Here is a 19,855-nt window from a genome sequence, read left to right as displayed (position 1 = left end):
AGCTCATGTTCAGACTTCCTGAGTTGAATCTTCCCCTCACCCGTTTACCAATAAAGAACAGACAGACACAGTCAAGTTAAAAAGACCAGGGAGGCAGGATCTGAACCCAGACGCCCAGCCACGGAGCCATCCTGCTTCTTGATGGCGTGTCTCTTTGGTGGTCCATCAGTTAGCTGGGGTGAGGCTCTGGAAGGAGCGCCCTTGCCCCGGCCAAGCTGCACAGGGCAGGTCCTGAGTGCTCCGCCCCTGTGTCCGGGCAGGAGGGTCCTCGAGGGGCGCCTGTGCTGAGCCTGTGCTCGCTGGCGTTGCAGACTCCAGGGCTAGAGGAGTTCGAGTGTCGGGCGCTGCGCAGTGCCCTTCCTCTCCCGGCTCCCAAGTTCTGACCTGCACCTTTGGAGGAAGTGTTTCTGCTCCCAGTGGGAGGAAAAACAAGCTGCATCTCTTTACAAAGTTGCCATTTGCTTTTTCCTTTCTCCTCTTCTGAATGCGGACTTGTGTACCAAGCCGTGCAGCTGGAGCTGATGACCACTCTGCTTTGGCCGTCAGTCTAAAAATGGGAGCTGCCCTCTCTGCTTCAGTTATGAGGCTGAAATGAGCACCGAAGCGCCCATCCCAAGTCAGCCCTTTCCCGGCCACGAGCCCTCACTCCCCGGAGCACTGGCTCTCTCTGGGCCCTACTTTTAAAGTTATATCACCGCTTAGAAATGAAAATAAGACTTTATTATTTTTGTTTCTCTTGAATTCTGAAAATTTCAAACATGCACTTATTGCCAACTGTGCGTTTACATCATAAATTAGTTTGAGTCACAGACACTTCACCTGAATCTGGTTTTCTTGGGCATTTTAACCTGTTAGAGGCCAACCACAGGTACCTCCCCCGAATATTGTAAGGTTCAGAAAACAGCCGTCCATCCATAGGCAACCTCAGACGCCAGGAGTGGCCTAGCAGGCTGCAGGCCCCGTGTCCCCTGGGCTTCTCGGTTGGAAGGCATGCACACAGGTGGGAGGGATACCCTAAGGCTCTGCGGCCCAGGGAGAAAATGCCCCATCAGCTGAGAGGAGCCCTAGTCTACAGGAAGCCCAGGCCCCGCCCCTCAGCCTAAGGAGCCTGCGCAGCAGTAGCCCCCGGGCCTCCAGAACGTCCTGTGGGCCCTCCCCAGACTCCCTGAGTGTGGCCACTGAGACCACCAGAGCCCCCTCTGGTTCAAAACCACCCGGCTTCCTGCTGCTGCGGCCTGCGGGGCTGGCCACCCCTCCAGCAGCAGGTATTTAAATGAAAACCAATGGCTATGAGCCCGTGATGCAGGGTAAGATGTAGGCATTTTAAGGTCATTATTTTAATTACCATTAAAATAATTGGCACTCCGGCTATCAGAAGAATGGAGGCGATCAGAGGTGCAAGGCACCCCTCCCCCACCTCGGGGCGGGAGCAGCCTTCAGTGTCTGTATAATTAAAAGCTCCGTCTTTCATGAGCACAATAAAGGGGCCGGGAGGTGGGCAGACTGCAGCCCTGCTGCATGTTAATGCGTTTATTATGATCAATAAGCCCTTGCCTTGAGTTTTGTCCTCTGGTTTGGGCATCTGCGTGACTGACAGCAGATACACACACACTTTTCCCAGCAGAGAGAGACACACAGTTTGCCCAGTGGTGTGGACAGCTACAAGTTCAAAATTATTTGGAGGTTAACCATTCTTAGAGTCTCAAAGCACAGTCTTTGGGACTAGACAGGCCTAGGAAGGGTACTGGCTAGCCCTTGGGAGCCACGCGGCTGCGCACCCCTTACTTGCCCCAGCCAAACACCGTTCTTCGGCTCTAACGGGGAAAACAGGACTGACTGGTTGCTCTGAGGAGGAAGTGCCTTCATGCAGACTGACTGCAGAGTGCGGAGCCTCAGCAAGGCTGCTTTCTTTTCTTGAGAATAACACACCGTTCTCTCCCCTGCAGTTACGAGAACTGGTCAGCATGTGCATCTACCCTGACCCCGACCAGAGACCTGACATCGGCTACGTGCACCAGGTGGCCAAGCAGATGCACGTCTGGACGTCCAGCACCTGAGCGTGGATGCACCGTGCCTTATCAAAGCCAGCACCATTTGCCTTACTTGAGTCGTCTTCTCTTCGAGTGGCCACCTGGTAGCCTAGAACAGCTAAGACCACAGGGTTCAGCAGGTTCCCCAAAAGGCTGCCCAGCCTTACAGCAGATGCTGAAGGCAGAGCAGCTGAGGGAGGGGCGCTGGCCACACGTCACTGACAGCCAAATTCAAAAGTCCTTTCTTTATACTGTTGGGGACAATCTTAGCTGGGTTAACAAGGGCAGGTGGTTCAGCGAGCCACGGCAGCCCCCTGTATCTGGATTGTAATGTGAATCTTTAGGGTAATTCCTCCAGTGACCTGTCAAGGCTTATGCTAACAGGAGACTCACAGGAGACCGTGTGATTTGTGTAGTGAGCCTTTGAAAATGGTTAGTACCGAGTTCAGTTTAGTTCTTAGTATCTTTTCAATCAAGCTGTGTGCTTAATTTACTCTGTTGTAAAGAGATAAAGTGGAAGTCATTTTTTTCCATGGAGTGGAGATTCTGCTAATATTTTTATCTATGTTTTATAACTTGGTGAGTGACGATGAGAGCCCTGCACCTGCCAGAGCATCACAGGCAAATGGCATCGGGAAGCAGGGGCATCTTCCTGGCAACCAGGCCGGGCCATCTTCTCCTGGACACCTGCTGTGTACCAGGCATTTCATCACCTCCTTGAATGCTGGCGGTTCATTTCATGATCAGTGTTAAGCATTTTCCTCCATGGGAAGAAAGGATGGGATGTAAAAAAGCTAAGGGCTATCCTTTACAAATTCTGGTTCTGCAACTTCCTAGCGTGACTTTGGGCTTGGGCAAGTTTCTTAGCCGTTCTGAGCCTTAGTTTCCTCATCTGTACAATGAGATTAATAGTACCTATCTACCTTCAGGATTGCTGACAGAATCTGAAATAAAATATGCAAGTTAGCTAGTACAAAGTAGATGATCCAAAAATGGTAGCCACTCACCCTTCACAAACTGAAGTCCATGGGCCACGGAAGCCAAGAATTAATGTACACCTGTATCGTGTAGGAAACCAGAAAGGTGTTCCTTATTTCTTGTTCCCAAACAGGATTAACTGTGAAGACTAATTTATAAATGTGAACCTAAGAAAACTCCAGCTCTGAAGGAAATCATTTGAATTTTGTTTTTGTACGTAAAGTTAACCTTCCAGTGGTCTGAGCTGTCGTCACTGACTTGATGACAGTCTGGCCCTCCAGACGAGAGCAGCGCTGGCATCGGGCAGGTGATTCCTGACACCTGCTGCCTGCAGGCATTCGCTGACCGGGCTTTTCCTGGAGGAAACTCCCAGGGCCAGACGGCCGCTGCTTCCGCGCGTGGACTCGGATCTGCTGTGACACCGTCTGCCCGACAGTCTCTCCACAGGCAGCCTTTCCTCTGTACTTTTTCTCCATGGTCGAAATAAAACAGGGTGACTGGGAGTTACTTATAATTCATGAAGATTTTAAAATGGCTTTGGAGATTTTGCTTTTAAACCAGTAGGTCCAAAACTTAAAACAGTGTCTGCAGCACAATTGCTTGAGGAACCTCGAAAAACACAACTTCCCAGGCCCCATTCAGTAATCCCAGGATTTCTTTAAGCTCCCCAAATAATTCTGATACTCATCAGCCAAGGTGCTGCGCTCATGAGGTAATTCCATTGTTCTCCCCGGCCTGCTCCTGGCAGCTGTGACATAGGAGCTGGCCTGAGCAGATTCACCCTGGAATGTTCTCTCCAAGGGAGAATCAAGTCCGTGTCGCCTGCCTAGTGCTTACCACTGAAGGTTTTTCTGATTCCAGACACACTTTGTGCCAATATTCTGCTTGCAGCTCTCTGAGCCCCTACCGTGCCTCCCCAACACTGCCAGCCCCAGCATGCAATGAACCTACTTTGTGCATGCCACCCGCTTTCCACACCATGAGAACAATCTGCCCACCTGGACCCTCTGGAGGGGCACGATCTCAGCCACTCACCGGGCCTGAGTGTGTGTGAAATGATCATGTCCTACTTACTTCAAAACAGTAACCCCAAAACATTCCTTTTATTTCTGTGAAACCAGCCAAAGTGAGGTCCACCCACCTTCACGCAGCTCTGGCGGTGCACCTGCCCACCTTCTCTTGGTACTCAGAACTGAGCTGGGCTTGAGAACTCAGAGGTTTGGCTTTGCCATTTCTTTCCTAGTTGCTGCTGAGGTGGAAGCTGTGCTGCACTTACCACCCCATTTCAAAACCAGACCAGAGGCCACCCCGAACAGAGTCAGCCAGCAAAAGGGGCAGGTATCGATGTTCACCTGAAGCCTCAAGGGAATCCACTCTGACTTCTGACAGCAGAGGGGTGCATGGCTCCTACGCTCTCCTGAGCCAGTGCTCAAGGAGGATCAACACCCTGAAGGGCCAGGCCAATGGCCTTAGCAGCCCCAGACTGCCCCCTAAAACACCACACAGTGCCCAGACCTCAGCTGCCCAATTTGGTTTTTGTTTTTTATTGAGTTTCAGCAAACACTAGCCACATGAATGTCTTACTGGGCCTCCAATGCCCACCATGTTCCAGAACCACAGCCAGCCACCCACTGACGCCATTCAGGAAGTGTCCATTGTTTGGACTGTTTCTTCCAGCACCTCAATTTCCAGAGGAGTGATTTTCTCAGTGAGGACTGCAGTGGTCCCTTTCTCACACCTGTACCGGCCAAGCCTAGTGAAAGAAAAACAAAAGCACAGAGTTAGGATTCCCCTCAAGGTGCCAGCGGGCAGGCGACAGTGAAAATAAATATTCAGGTGAGGCAGTGAGCAGGGTGGACTGGAATCCTGGCTCTTCCGATCCCAGCTCTGTGATCCTGGGCGATTCAACTTCCTCAGTTCCTCAGTTCTCAAGTGCTGCAAAATGGGGGTGCCTGGGAGGCACAGAGCGTCATCAGTGAACACGGCACCTGGCCCTTGGTGGACACGTGACTCTCCCCCACCCCACCAGCCCCAGCAAGTGCTGGGAAGCACTTGGTCCCTTGACATCCATCTTCAACCTCCCTACAGTACCTTTCAGTGACAGCAGGAAGCAAATCCCATCATTACACAAGAGAAGGGCATGACTGCTCTTCTGTGCAGCAACAAGAATGACTTAACTGTTACCTCAGACACTGTACAAACATCTGGAAGCATAAACTGTGTAAAAATATGTGCAGCCACACTCTGGGCTTGTCATTTCAGACCACTCTCAAGACTCAAGAAAAGTTAACTGTCCCCTTCAGGGACACAGTGCCTCCCCACTAGGACACACCCAACACCTTCCTGGAGTGAATCTGGCAGAGGTTTCTTTGAGCACCAGACAGTCTAGAAGATACATATTTGGGCTGTTAATTCTCACAGTGGGTCAGGAATTAGGATACTGTCAAATGGCAGCACACAACCAACTGCTCCTGGGCTCTATGCCAGCCGAGACAATATCTCTATCAAACTTACTGTCCTTCAGGGACTACCAGAAGGCTGCTGGCTGTGCCATGACCTTGTGCTCCAGGAACACCCATCCTCTCGCCTGGGCACATGGGCTAAAAGAGGGAGCAGGAAGCAGAACAAGGAGAGCAACTTCCACAGTTCTGCATCCAGGTCAGGAGCACGGTCAGCCGAGTGGCCTGCCTTTATTCTGCCAAGCCTCCCCCAACCCCCACTCTCTTAAAGGATCCAAGCAAAAGTACCTTTTAACCATGTGTCCCCACCCCATCAGTTTGAGGATGCCTCTCATTCCAAAGAGCCAAAGTCCCACGTGGCCTCTGTGTGCCTGATGACTCTGAACCGCCCCTCAGTGTCTCCGGGAGGCTTGGACACCTCCTCACCACTGTGGTGATGGTGCCCGATTTCGGCAGCATGCATTCAGTGCTTCCACCTTACGTGCCAGTGGACTGCAACACTGTGTTGGAGGGCTGCGAGCAGAGCAGGCAGCAGGGACTTGCCAGGCAAGGCCCACACTGGCGCAGGCATGGGACGCTTGCTCAGGCCTATAGCCCTGCCCGCACCCTAGCATCCACCCTGGGAAGGGCTCCCCTAACTCAGGCAGTGCCCCCATCTTCAGTCACTGGCAGAGAAGACAACAGGGAGGTTCCAGGGAGCCTGGACACTTGCTGCCCTTGGCCTCAGGACACCGATGGGGAGCAGGCCCCGTGCAGGTTACTGCACACCCACCACGCGCCCAGCACCTTCTGAGCCGCCTCGCTGATTCTTCACAAGCAGCCACAAGGCGGTTTTCTTTCTGTTCTTGGGTGTTTAGAGCCTCTGTTTACAAGTGGAGCAGCCCACGTCCCAGAAGTAGGATGCGCCGCTGCTGCGCTCCCTGTGGATGAAGACTCCTGCGCTGAGCACAGGTTCCCTAGGCAACCACAAATACCACTTCTCACTAGCCCAAACGTGGCTTTCAGAGTCCTCGCCCAGGACCCTGTCCAGCCTGAATGGTGTAACCATTCCCTACCCCATCACCGCTTCATCGTGGACTTGCTTAAATTACACAGCATCTCGCAAATAACTAGCAAAGCAGGCTACGTGGAGTACTTGGGTCCTGCCTACCCGGAGCTCGGCAAAGCCTGGTTCCCCAACACAGCTCTGGGCCTGAAAGGTAGCTTGCCTTCCTGCTAAAGGCCCAAGGGACTTCATGGTCTCATTAGAGGTCATCTGGTTGAGCTCCATTTCCCAGACAGACTGATTTGCTGGAAGCCACCAAGCCAGCCACCAACACTCTCCAACCCCAGTGCCAGAGCTCTCTGACGCCGTGCTGCCCACCCCATCAACAGCCCACTGAGCTTCCACAAGGTTGAGTGCCGCCCACAGTGAGTATCTGCTGGTTCTGAACGTGCCATTCTTTCCTTGTGAATTACTCCTGATGCGGAGTTGTGTGTGCAGTGGGAGATGAAAGCAAGCTTGCAGAAGGTGATGCTCGCTTCCTCTGTGCTAGCTGTGGGGCTGGGTGGGAGCCGTCGTTTATAAATGCCCTGTGCTGCACCCAGACGCTACAGCTGGAAGCAGCGCTCCAGGATCCCATCCTGAGCTGCTCGGCCTCCCAGAAGAGGTCAGGAGCCACAGGACGCTCAAGCAGCTGGACGGTGATGAGACACTGCAAATGAGCTGCTCCGGTGACACATGCCAGCCGCTAGGTTTGGAAACCTTCCAGTTCTGCTCAGCAAATCAACTAAAACCTTCTCCCACTGCTCTGAGTCTGGGCTGCACCACCGAGCTGAGGGGCCCACTCGGCATGTAGCACAGGCTAAATGGCACAACTCCCTGTGGCATAGCAGACACACATCAGCTCCCAAGGCCACCTCTGGGAGGCTGTTAGCATTGCTGACTTACACCCAGTTAGGAATCTCGGGGCACTCTGGGGGAAAGTGCTGGGGCTGCTCTGAAAAATGCACCTTCTCACAGAAATCAGGGGATTCTTTAAGACACTTGAGAAAGGACAGCAGATGATCCAAACCGCTCCACCCCACCTCCCAGCCTAGGGCCCTTTCCTGGGCCACCATCCACCTCTCCCATCAAATTAAATCACTTTCCTACACCTGACAGCAGCCCACTGGCATAAAGCAAGTAACGAGCCGAAAGTCTGTGCGGGAGGCTGATTTGGGAACACTGGATGTACTTAATGTGGAAAGAACCAGGAAAACTCCATCCAGATGCCATGGAGATACCAAGGGTGGCATGATGCCACGGGACCCAGGAAGAACTTCGTCTCCTTCACTCACCTGGTCCCCTTCTTGTTGGGCACCGTGTACGGGCGGAGAAAATCCAGCTTGCTCTTACTGATGACGCAAAGGTCGATGTTGCTTCCGGAGCCCAGGTCGTTGAAGATGCCGGCTGCGATGGCTTCGCTCACCAGCTTCTTGGCTTCCTCCTCCTGAGAAAGAGAACGGCAGCAATAACGTCCACGGCCAAACCAGGGCCTGCTCTGACATCCGCAATGTGCTCCCACTAGCAGTTCGCAAGACCTTCTGAGAGATAGGTGTTGTTTTTAATGCCCATCTCACAGATGAGGAAAAGATCTCAAAGTGCCTCGATGATTTGCCCAAAGTTCCCGACCCGGGCCTTTAAAACTCTTTATGCATGCACCACCTCTTGACCACGTCGGACACTCACCACCAAACGATGGGCTGACAGTTACTAGAGGGTTAGTAACGTACCTTGAAAAGGGCCAGGTAGTAAATATTTTAGGTTTTGAGGCCAAAAGTCTCTACCACACCTACTCAACTCTGTCATGCTAGCACAAAACAGCCACACACAAATACATAAACAAATGGGTACAACTGTGTTCCAATAAAACTCTATTAGCAACAGGCAGAGGGCCAGATCTGGCCCATGGACTGCAGTTTACTAACTAACCCCTGATCAAGAATGTCCAACAATAGCTGAAACTTACTTCCTGATAACATAATGGAGAAGGTCAGTATTGTAAGGGGAAGAAACTGACACCAAAACACAACAGTAGTTCTGGGGAGATGCTGGCAGACCAAGGGCGGGACATCTTGCCCGACAGAATCTGTCTCTCCTACTAAGGCTGGAGCCTACAGGTTCACTGAAGAATCACTGTCTCCTTTGTCCCACCTTTAAGCACAAATCCTCATCCCCAATAGTTACTGGTGAACAGATGGATTCAACCCTTTCTTATCCAAGAAGGCCTATCACATGCTATGTCCTAGACCAGGAGCTAGGGCTGCAGAGGTGGATGACGCCCCCAAATACCCGCCCTCTAGGGGGTTAGAGTCCAGCGGGGGCACCTGACCCAAGTAAGAACAATGCAGGGTGAGAATGGCTACAGAGCACGTGAAAAGGAGCTGGGAACATGGCTGGCCAGCAGAGCTTCAGGGAGGGCTGAAGGACAGGCTGCACACGAGGCACTCAGAAAACAGCAGTGAAACACAAGGCAGACAGCAAAGGCAACGGTACCAGACCTGGGGAACGCCAAGTTCAAGCTCTATATACAACGAGGACAAAAATGAACCAGGCTCCCTGAAAGCCGGGAATCTAACCTGTGCTATGGCGCCTTCCCAATCCACGAGGGCGTGGGAGTACATACATGTGCAAGTGCACTCCAGCGCTCATCCAAGTAACATCCTTGGACAAACACGGACTCCAGGCCCAAATTCCAGCCTGAGACCCTCAAAGGGCAGATCTGCTAACCTCAAGTTTGCAGAAGATCTGAACCCATTCAGGGCTCCTGCTCCTCTGCCTGCCCCATGCCAGACTAGGATTCCAGTGACATAAGCACACTCTACAGACTCAGAAGAACAGAGAAGGTTCTGCTGGAAGTGGGCTCCTCAGCAAACCAGCAGACAGCAGTTCCTTTGATTTTATACCCCAGGTTTTTTCACTCTCATGTGACATCTATGTGGGGCTAATTAAGCTGATTCTTCTTTTGTACATACATAGTCCTGTAAGAATACATTCAAACAGGATTAGGAATTTTCTCCTAGAATTCTCAACAGTCTATGGGGCCAGAAGCTTTCCACAAACCAGTGAAGGTGGTAGCAAAGAAAGCCTCTTAGATGAGGAGCTGGCGGCAGCTGCTATCTAGACAGCAAAAACCAACCACTAATTCAGCAAACGCAACCTCATTCCCAACCGCTTCTCTTTAAATGGCCTTAAGTGTGTGTGCATATGGGCACGTGCGGGCAGAACCATACTTATTCCCTGTTCCTGGCCTACCACCTCTGCTCCCCTTTCTCTTCTTTAACTATTTCCTCTGCTTTGTTTCTCGTCACTGCTGCTAGCATCTCCAGCCAGTCAACAGTACCTGGCGGACATCGCAATCCGTGGGCACACTTAGGACTACACATTTGCATTTCCCAAATGATCTGGGTAGATGGGGACAGGTGAAGAGAAGACTTGGGGGAAACAGAAATATACACATGACATGAGACATGCATATCTAGTGTCAATTGATTCGACTGGACAGAGGACACCAGACTGCTGGCAGTGCTATGTAAGATTACGAGTGATCCTCCCTCTATTTTGCAAACAGTCTGTAATGTAAGTAACTGATAAAACTTTAAAATATACAAATTTTAAAATGATATAGTTTGATTTACTCATAAAATGATCATGTATGCTGTTATTTAAGTATAAATAAAGGCTTTTTTAAATTGGGGAAATACATCTTTTAAATTCCTTTCCTCCCCACCAATTCTAGGGAAGATCATTCCTTAAGGAAGAGAATCTCAAGTCTCTCACTTTCTTCCCCCCAGTCCCACTCCACGTCTCATATACATATGGCTGAAGATGTTAGGAGATGGAATGAAACTTACATTTACGGAGCACCTATATGCTCACTAAATCAATCGATCAGTCAACATCTATCAGCACTCAGACGTGCCAAGCACTGAGCTGGGCACTCTGATGATCATCAAGCTTACCCCTGCCCCCAACCATCTTTTCATGTTGGTATGGTCAGAAACTCGGGCTGACAGTCAATGACTTACACAAGGTCACACAGCTGGTAAACAAAAAATAGTAAAACAGGCCCATCAGGCCCCAGAGCCAGAAGGCCACAGCACCACACCAACTCGCAAGTGACCTTCCTTGGGCCAGGGACTCCTCAGCTAGTCCCTGACTCAAGGCCGTGTCATTCACTCCCCACCCCCAAAGAGCCTTAAGACCTGAGCAAATTTAAGAGGAGGAGGATGGTGTTTGCCGGTTTCTCTCTGGGTCAACCTCTGATGGTCACTCCCATTGGGGGTGGAGGGCCGTGTCTCCCAAAACACCCAAGACTACCACTTCCAGGGCCTTCTTCATTCTCAACCAAGTTAGGGCAAGAGTTCTACAATGCAACGCCAAATCAATACTAAGATCTAAGGTCTCATTTAACATATCCCTCCCTTAACACCCCAAACCCTCAAAATCGAAAGAGGGTGGAAATGACCAAAGGCTCTACTGTCCACTCACTACTTACACAGTTAATGTCTTCAACACATACCTGTAGGGACCTACTATGTTCCAGGAACTGCTTCAGTGTTGAATACTGTCTCTGACTACAGTATTTCCATACACAGAATTCTAGACACGTATGCAAATATGCTACTGGGCATATTCATACTGTGTTTTCTTTATAGTGGAATTTCACAATTAAACAACTTTTGTCTTTCACATGTGCTACCAAATATTTAAGAAAACTATCAAGAAAAACCACAAACTAAAGGCAAGAGGTGGGGAAAACACCACATTTGTATCTGTCTCTGGCCCACAGTAAGCGCAAGAAGCGCTGTCTCTTCCTTTAGGATTAATTCTTCGTAGGGAAATTGTACCTCCCTTTTCTGGAAGATGCACAGTGACCTAGGTCCTAGGCAGCATCTGCCTGGGGACAGCTGCTACAGAGGGGCCTTGACAAGGGCCTGCAGAGTCCATGGCCCCAGCTGGTCAGGCCCAGGTGCAGCGCTGTCTCCCACAGCCAGGGAGGCACCCTCCCCCAGTCAGCTGCCGATGCATTTATGTAGCAGGTCACAACGGAACCTCAGTGTGGAGATGGGTGAAAAGGACTTATCCTCGTCACCAAAAAACAGCAGCTTCCTTTTGCTTTCAGACACTCAGCCAAAAGATCATCATGACCCTGATGATTAAACACCAGCTAGGGAACCCAGGTTCAGAATGGGTTTGAATCCCCAGTCTACTACTTACTGCTGGGCAACCCTCGACAAGTCACTACACCTCTCTGAGTTTACTCTCCTGCTCTGCAACATAATGATAATAAATCCTACTTCACAAGATTACTAACAAATTAGAAATAAAAGCACAGAAAGCACCTGCTATAGTTTCTGGCACATAGCTACTGCTTAATAAATGGTAAGTTATTTAATAAAGCAAGCCAGAGGGCTCCTAAAAACACAACTTATCTCTAAGCAGCGACTGCCTATAACAAAGCCCAGGCCAGGAGAAGGAGGTCCAGACAAACCTGCTGACAAATCTTCACACAGTGCCATAGAGAAGTTCCTATAATAATTAATCCAAGCAAAAAGCACACTCCCTAAAAGTTGGGAGAATATAAAAGGAACACTTCTTGCTTTATGGCTACAAAGACCAAACTAACTGGGAATATCAGTCCCCCGGGCCACCCCGGCTTCTTAAATGAGATTACAATAAGAGTGATGTACTGTACTGCAAGTCAGCTGTGACAAGCAGCACTTTATAGAGCTATCTGTTTGTCTCCATCACCGCATCGCACAATGTGTCCCCGGACTCCAATGTGCAGTTCCATTTACCGCTACATGACAAATGGGCAGCACTTGTAAAAGGCACAAAGAGGTCCACGTCGGCCACGTAATGGTCACCACAGCTGTACCCGAGTGCTTGAGGGGACAAAACAGACCCCCAAGTTCATTAAACTGACCAGTAATGGATCTTTCAAAAAGTGCCTTAGGAATCGTACAGAAAAGGCTAAAATAAATAACTCAGCATGGAAGGCTAATCTGAAATGGTGTTTGATAAATTATTTATAACACGGGCGATTGTCTGCATTTAATATTGGAGCTACTAGTAGCATCTTTAAAAGATGATTTATGTGTTGTAATGCTATTAAACTTTATATTGGCCCACTGCTAGCTATAAAGTCTGCTGAGATTTAGAGAATGAGTTTTAAACTGTCACTGCAACATCATAGGAGATGGAGACTGTATTAAATCTTTACTTTAAACCTGTTATCTAGAGAGTTGCATTTTGTAGACACTCACAAACTGATAGATTACCTCGGCATCCGCTACAGTGCGGGCCCAAAGTAGTACTGCCAAGAAACTTCTCCGCATTATTCTTGTCTACAGCTACCATCGAATTTCTCTTCTCACTTAAGTGATTTTTAGATTGGGAACGTCACCAGAGAAAAATGTAGCTGTGCCAGCCAATGGGCACTCTGGACAGTTCAGCATCAAATTAATACTCTTTAAATACACTCTCTTGACTGTTCAGCTATGCATCTGAACACTGCTTTACTTACACTGTAGGCAGGCAAAATATTAAATATGCACTTGACTGAAAACCTAACAGACTATTTTACACACAGCTTTGGAATGTGAAACTTCATGTATGTGGCAAGTCATTTGACATAACTGATTAGTAACTAAAATTTTTAAAAGAATTTAAAAAATAAAATTGGTTATTTGCCGGCAAATATACTGTGTATGGAGCTAAGGAGCTGGCATGGGGGCAGAAAACAGAGAGATTCAGCCTTTTTCCTGAGGAACAGGGTTCCCCCCGCTTTAAGGGTTTTCAGGGCAGCACCCAAGTGTCCCTTGCCTTCTGTGCCACCTCTATGCCAGGAGGAAGGGGTGCAGCTCTCCTACCTTTGCTGGGGGAAACAAGAATGTGGATGGCATGACAGCTGAACCCTCACGACTTCCATCAATTTCCCTGTGTGTTGCTGAACCTATATTTAGTTCCATTAGTTCACAACCATTTGCTCCTTCATTAACTACTAAGGATTTAACTTGTAAGAAGTGAGGCATGGGAGGGTTGGGGAGATGCTGGCCAAAGGATACAACATCTCAGAAGGAGTAAGTTCAAGAGATCTATTGTACAACACAGTGGTAATAGTTAATAACAATGTACTGTATTCTTAAAAACCAGCTAAGAAAGATTTAAGTGTTCTCACCACAAAAAAATATTTGAGGTAATGTATGTTAATATATTGGCTTGACTTTGCCATTCCACAATGTACACAAATTTTAAAACATCATTTGCATATGATAAGTATATAGTTTTTATTTGTCAAGCCAGATAATTTTTTTAAAAGAATTAAGGCAATCCAAATGCAGCTTGGAAAATCTTCATTATCTTTTGCCACTTTGATTTGAAATAGCAAAAAATTCCATTCCTCTGATGATCTAGAGCAGAACAGATAAAAGTCTGGGTGTGATGAGAATTTGGACTCTAAAGAGAGAGGATGAAAATTCTGAACGTCAGGGGGTCCGCCCTACACCTTCTCCATCTTTGTATCCCAGGGAACTAGCCTGGTGCTTGGCATGTAGGGTCAACAAATGAAAAAACGAAACGTTCACTTCAAATGCATGCATGGCTCTGCCAAACTCAAAGACTCTGAAATCAGGAGAGAGACCCCTACCAAATGGGGCAATTCCCAAACTGCACCAGCCCCAACTGGAGACCATTCAAAGACAAGCACTTGAGAGGAGGTCTGAACATGATGTGTTTATTGGGAGCCTGCTGACAGGCTAAGGCTCTGACTCTGCCACTGATGCGGCCTGAAGACTCATTAATGGTTGATGGCTGAATACAATTGAAAGAGTTCAAATAAGTGTTTGAAACAGTCCCCGCGAAAGCAGTATGCTCCCTGCACTGAGTCACAGACTTGACGTATCCCATGTGTAGCCACATTTTTTTACGGTAGAAAACTTTTTTTTTTTCTTTCCAGACTAGGCTGTGTGACAAGAGCAAAGGTTTCTGAGTTTGGGGTTTGGCCTGAGCTGTATGGGTGAATACGCCTGCCTGTGTTAACACCTAGGAATTCAGCAGAGCTGAGCTGCAGCTGGTGCTGGGCACACTTAGAGCCGGGAGTGAGCCAGTGGCTGCATCTTTAAGGCCTAGCTGGTGTTGCCATTTCTTTCTTTGACAGCTTTTTTTTTTTTTTTTTTTTTTTTTGGTATCAGGATCTGGGTGACACAAATAATGAAGGAGAAACTCGCTGTGGGTGCAGGAGTGATGTGAGGGGTTTTAAGTGGGAATGGGAAGGGGTGTTCATGTTCATGGAATTGCCAACCAGGTCTGTCCCAGGTCACTGAGTGATGCCTGTCAGAACTCGCAGCCAGGAAGAGATGGCAGTGGCTGCACGGCCACAATGGGCTGGAAAAGGGTAGCCCAGAATGAGGACAGCCCTGGACAGCGGGTCACTCTCTGAGCCAAAGAGTGCCCCTCGTAAGAATGAGAATAATACCCCTGTCCAAGGAATAAAATGAGAGAAATGACCCCGACACAGCAATTTCACAAACAGGACGGTTAGCAAGTCCTAGGGTGGAAGAAAACAGGCAAGGGTAAGAGAGAACTAACACCAGGCACCTGCCACACCCCCGGGTCTGAGCCAAACACTTGCGTTATTTATTGAATTCCCAACTGCTGGTACAGATGAGGAAACTGGGGCTGTCAGAAAGGTTGACTGATGCACTCAAAGGCACACGGCTGTGTACAAGCAGGAGAGTCGAGGATGCATGCCAGGTTAGTGCCTGGCACCACCAAAGCCTGTCTTCCTATCCCACCATTAGGAAAATCTGTGGCGGGCAAGTGGTTTTGCTGGAATCTGTGACAGTGAATGGAAGGAAAAATACCTAAGCTTCCAGAGGGAAAAGAACCAAAAGAGACAAGAACATATTGCTTTCCACAAGGAGAAGAAATCAATGTTCACAGCATATGTGTATACAAATATATATTTCCAAGGCTGCATTGAATCAAATGTAATCAGAGAAAAAAAAAAAAAAACAAGAAAGCCTGGGTTTAAAGAAAGTGAGAAATATGCTCAACAATCCTCAAAATGAAAACCGGGCTGCCACAGATACTAATAAGATCCTCATCATATTTCTCTCTCTCTGCAAAAACAACGTGGCCAGTGATAACTCTGGCAATAAATTCCTGGAGCCACTGAAAGGGCTATCACCTGAAAACAGAGAGAAATGAAGTGAATCTGTTCCATGGGTCACAACAAAGCAGCAACTAGCACTAGAATTTCTCAGGATAAGGAGAGTAAGCGATGACAGAAATCCAGTCCTGTCAGAAGCAGAGACTGAAATCAGGGTCTGAGACCAGCAGAAGAGTCGCGTTCCCATCTCCAATATCTGGATAGGACAAAACCACTGCTAGATCCCGGGCACATGTGGGAAGGCTATCACAGGCACTATGTTATATGACATAATCCTGCTTCCACAGCCTGACAAGGCCCAGACAGAACCAGGAGGAGATCCAAGGAAGTACAGAGTGCCCTTGTTCTAGGAAGTTTAAAGATGGCCAAAATGAGGCAAATTTCAAATGATGCAAAACTCCTGCAAAATGGTCAGGTTAGCTTAGCTCAGCAAGCATGCACGAGTGGCCTGCTACGAACACACCGCACATGCTGTGCTGGACAATGGAGACAGGCCTGAACACAGAGCCTGACCATGAGAATTGTGGAGCCCAGAAGGGGAAACAAGGAGATAATCTCATTACAATGAGGTAAGAGCTAGTAAGAGACAGGCCTGACAAAGGAGCCACAGATGGACCCAGGTCTCGTGGGGTGTAGGTGATGGAGACTGGGCAAGGCCTTGTACCGCGAGTGAAAGGTAGCCAAGCCAAAGGGCAGACGTGTTGGCAGGAGGAGAGCCATGGACATGGGAAGGAGAAAGGTGTGGTCGAGTAGGTAGTTCAGTGTGGCTGACTGCCAGAGAACCTCACAGGCTATACAGACGGCCCACCCTTTATGCTAAGCAGCAGGGAGACATGAAAATTTTTACCTGGAAAATGACGTACAGTCATGCACCATGTAACATTTTGGACAACAACGGACTGCATATAAAAGTGGTCCCATAAAATTATCATGAAGCTAAAAAACTCCTCCAGGCCGGGTACAGTGGCTCACACCTGTGACCCTGTAACGTTGGGAGTCCTGAGCCCAGGAGCTCGAGACCAGCCTGGGCAGCATAGTGAGACCCTGTCTCTACAAAATACAAAAAATTAGCCAGGTGTGGTTGGTGATGTGCGCCTGTAGTCCCAGCTACTCGGGAGGCTGAGGCGGGAGGATTACTTGAGCCTGGGAGGTTCAGGTTGCAGTGAGCTGTGATCGTGCCACTGCACTCCAGCCTGGGAGACAGAGCAAGACCTTGTCTCAAAAAAAGAGAGAGAAAGAGAGAGGGATTACTATCACTTTCTACCTTCCAGTGAGGTAAGATGTGGATGCAGAAGACGGTGATACTGATGGCCCTGTCCCTGCAAAGGCCTACACCAATGTGTGTGTTTGTGCCTTAGTTTTTAACAAAACGTCTAAAAGGTAAAAAATAAAAATAAAAAAATTTTAACAGAAAAGAGCTTATAGGCCAGGTGGGCATGATGGCACACGCCTGTAATCCCAGCACTTTGGGAGGCCAAAGTAGGAGCATCACCTGAGGTCAAGAGTTTGAGACCAGCTTGGCCAACATGGTGAGACCCCATCTCTATTAAAAATACAAAAATTAGACGGGCATGGTGATGCACGCCTGCTCTCCCAGCTACTCGAGAGGCTGAAGCAGGAGAATCGCTTGAACCTAGGAGGTGGAGGTTGCAGTGAGCCGAGATCACGTCCTGCACTCCAACCTGGCCAACAGAGCAAGACTGTCTCAAAAAAAAAAAAAAAAAAAAAAAAAGTCTATAACAAAAGAGCTTATAGACTAAGGACATAAAGAAAAATATTTTGTACAGCTGTACAGTGTGCTTGTAAGTTAAGCATTATAAGGGTCAAAAGTTTTTAAAATTTACAAAGAAGTAAAAAGGTTACAGTAATTACTGAAGGAAATTTTTGTGTGCGTAAATGTAGTGTAGCCTAAGTGTCCAGTGTTGATAAAGTCTACAGTAGTGGACAGTAACACCCTAGGCCTTCACATTCACTCACCAGCCACTCACTGACGCACCCAGAGCAATTTCTAGTTTTACAAGATCCATTCATGGCAAGTGCCCTAGACATATACACCATTTTTTATCTTTTATACCATACTTTTACTGTACCTTTTCTACATTCAGATGTTTAGAAACACAAATACTTACTGCTGCTACAGCTGCTGACAGTATTCAGCACAGTAACACGCTGTACAGGCTTATAGCCCAGGAGCAACAGGTTGCACCATAGTGCATAGGTGCGTGGAAGGCCAGACCATCTAGGTTTGTGTAAGTACATCCTATGACATTTGCGTGATGACAAAATCACCTAAGGATGCATTTCTCAGAATGTGTCCCCGTCATTAGCAACACATAACAGTAGTTAGACTTGTGCTTTTTGAAACTCCACTGGGGAAGCCGTGGGGGACGAAATGCCAAAGGCAGGAGACCAGAGAGGAGCTGATGATAATATTCTCAATGAGAGACAGTGGCGGGGCAGCAGGGCCAGGGAGGAAGACCAGCAGCAGAGCAGATGTGGGTGAGGAGGAAGCAGCAGTCAGGTGAAAGAGCAGGACGGAAAGACGTGGAGGGTGCCAGCTGGACTTCCAGCCTCAGTCATAGGTGCTGACCACTCCTCTGAACAAACACAGCCTTCACACAAAGGCCTTTCGTAACTTCTTGGCAACTATTTTTCTGGTGGGTGGTGAGCAGCCAATGGCTGACTTGATTCTATTCCCCCCACTGCACCAGGAGGAGCTAACTCAGATACTTCTCCATAAAACCTCCAGGCACGCACAGCATTCAGATACACTTGGTTACTTAGGTGGCAGGAGGGAGGTCTCAAAAAGGCATAAAGAAACTTCTGGGCTCTGGAGCTGATGAATATAGTTACTATATTGACTGTGGTCATGGGGGGCAGGGGAGGCAATGCTTGACAGAGGCAAAGAATTTGAGAGAATAAAGATCCAGATATGAATCTAGTCCTGTTACTTAACAGCGGTGTGACCTCAGTGATAAAAATCACTCCACATTTTTAAGTTCCAATTTCCCCATCTGCAAAGGAAGACCTAAAACCCCCAAGCACCCAGGATGGTCATGAGGATTAGACGAAGCGTCACGCACAGGAGATGCTTGGCCACGGTGCCTGCAGTGCAGGAAATCCACAATGAACGCTGACTTCACCTGATCCTACCCGTCTCCATCGCTCCCTAACACGATTACCAAGGCAAAGCCAGCCTTCCAGAACGACCAATGCAATAGGCAACCCATAGCAACTTAGTACTTCTTTTTTTCAACCCCCATTTAAAAGCAAATCAATTATGACAGCAGCCATCATACTGCAAATGAAATTCAATATATTGCCATAAAATCTTTGTTCATATGCACATCTTCCATATAGAATTACGGCCATTTCGGTAAGAAGTGTAAGTACCACATTTTCATTTATTCTCTTTCACCAAAAATTATATTCTAAAAAGACACAGAAAAAGAAGGCAGACTTACTGTGTGCAGGCTCTGTGCCAAGTACCTGATTCCACACACTCACCCATACAACGCTTTAAGGTGGTTTGGTTTTTTCCACCCAAGAAAACAAAACCTCCAGTCTCCAAAAATACCAATAATGCCACCAAGTCTTTATGTAAATTTAATTTATAAATCACTGGCGGGTTTCTCTTTTTAAACTACTTTACCTCTAAAATCATTTCACAGTTGCAAATATATTGCTTAAATTATGCTACCCTAACATTCCATCACTCATCTGGCTTGTTACATTTGGTAAAATTAAACACATCCCAATGAATTCCTCTACTACAGAATCTAGCCATCGAATCCCACGGCAAAGCAACTATCAAATTCACTGCATCAAAACTACATTCAAATGCTGACATTTCCCTAAAATACATGTAATAAAACCTCTCAGCAAACAGAACCAGTCAAATTATTTTCGGCCGCCCCATATATCAATAAAAAAGATACCATTTCATTTTCCCATTTGGCCAGTTGTTGATTATAAATCTTAACTGAAACTGACTGAGAAAGCAAAGGCACTTGAATTTTCTGTAAAAGTTTCAGGACAAGAGGGAGTCAGAGACTCAGAGTAAACTCTTGTTACACCTGATTAGCATTTTACAAACGGTCCTCCTAATGATCCCTTCAGGTATTGACTTCAGTCCATTTCATAAGAGTGAGTTTTACATCTTGTATCTTATAAACTGGGGCTACAGGGGTTA

The 19,855-nt window shown here is 47.9% G+C and overlaps 2 protein-coding genes across 5 annotated transcripts in view; one reads left to right on the top strand and one right to left on the bottom strand.

Moving 5' to 3' along the window:
• The window catches only part of NEK6 (NIMA related kinase 6), a 97,427-nt gene extending 93,887 nt beyond the window's left edge, over nucleotides 1-3,540 (top strand). For all 4 annotated transcript variants that reach the window (XM_045373797.3, XM_005580810.5, XM_005580809.5 and 1 more), the window contains exon 10: nucleotides 1,947-3,540. In XM_045373797.3, the coding sequence (XP_045229732.1) occupies nucleotides 1,947-2,057 (111 nt within the window). In that variant the 3' untranslated portion in view covers nucleotides 2,058-3,540. The remainder of the gene's footprint in view (nucleotides 1-1,946) is intronic.
• Nucleotides 3,541-4,529: 989 nt separating this feature from the next.
• The window catches only part of PSMB7 (proteasome 20S subunit beta 7), a 62,609-nt gene continuing 47,283 nt past the window's right edge, over nucleotides 4,530-19,855 (bottom strand). The window contains exons 7-8 of the mRNA XM_045373799.3: nucleotides 7,787-7,938; nucleotides 4,530-4,761 (exon numbers count right to left, since the gene is read on the bottom strand). Coding sequence (XP_045229734.1) covers nucleotides 4,650-4,761; nucleotides 7,787-7,938 — 264 coding nt within the window. The 3' untranslated portion in view covers nucleotides 4,530-4,649. The remainder of the gene's footprint in view (nucleotides 4,762-7,786; nucleotides 7,939-19,855) is intronic.

This window comes from Macaca fascicularis, chromosome 15 (assembly GCF_037993035.2).
Source record: "Macaca fascicularis isolate 582-1 chromosome 15, T2T-MFA8v1.1".
NCBI classification, from domain to species: Eukaryota; Metazoa; Chordata; class Mammalia; order Primates; family Cercopithecidae; genus Macaca; species Macaca fascicularis.
This window is presented reverse-complemented; position numbering and strand designations above follow the sequence as displayed.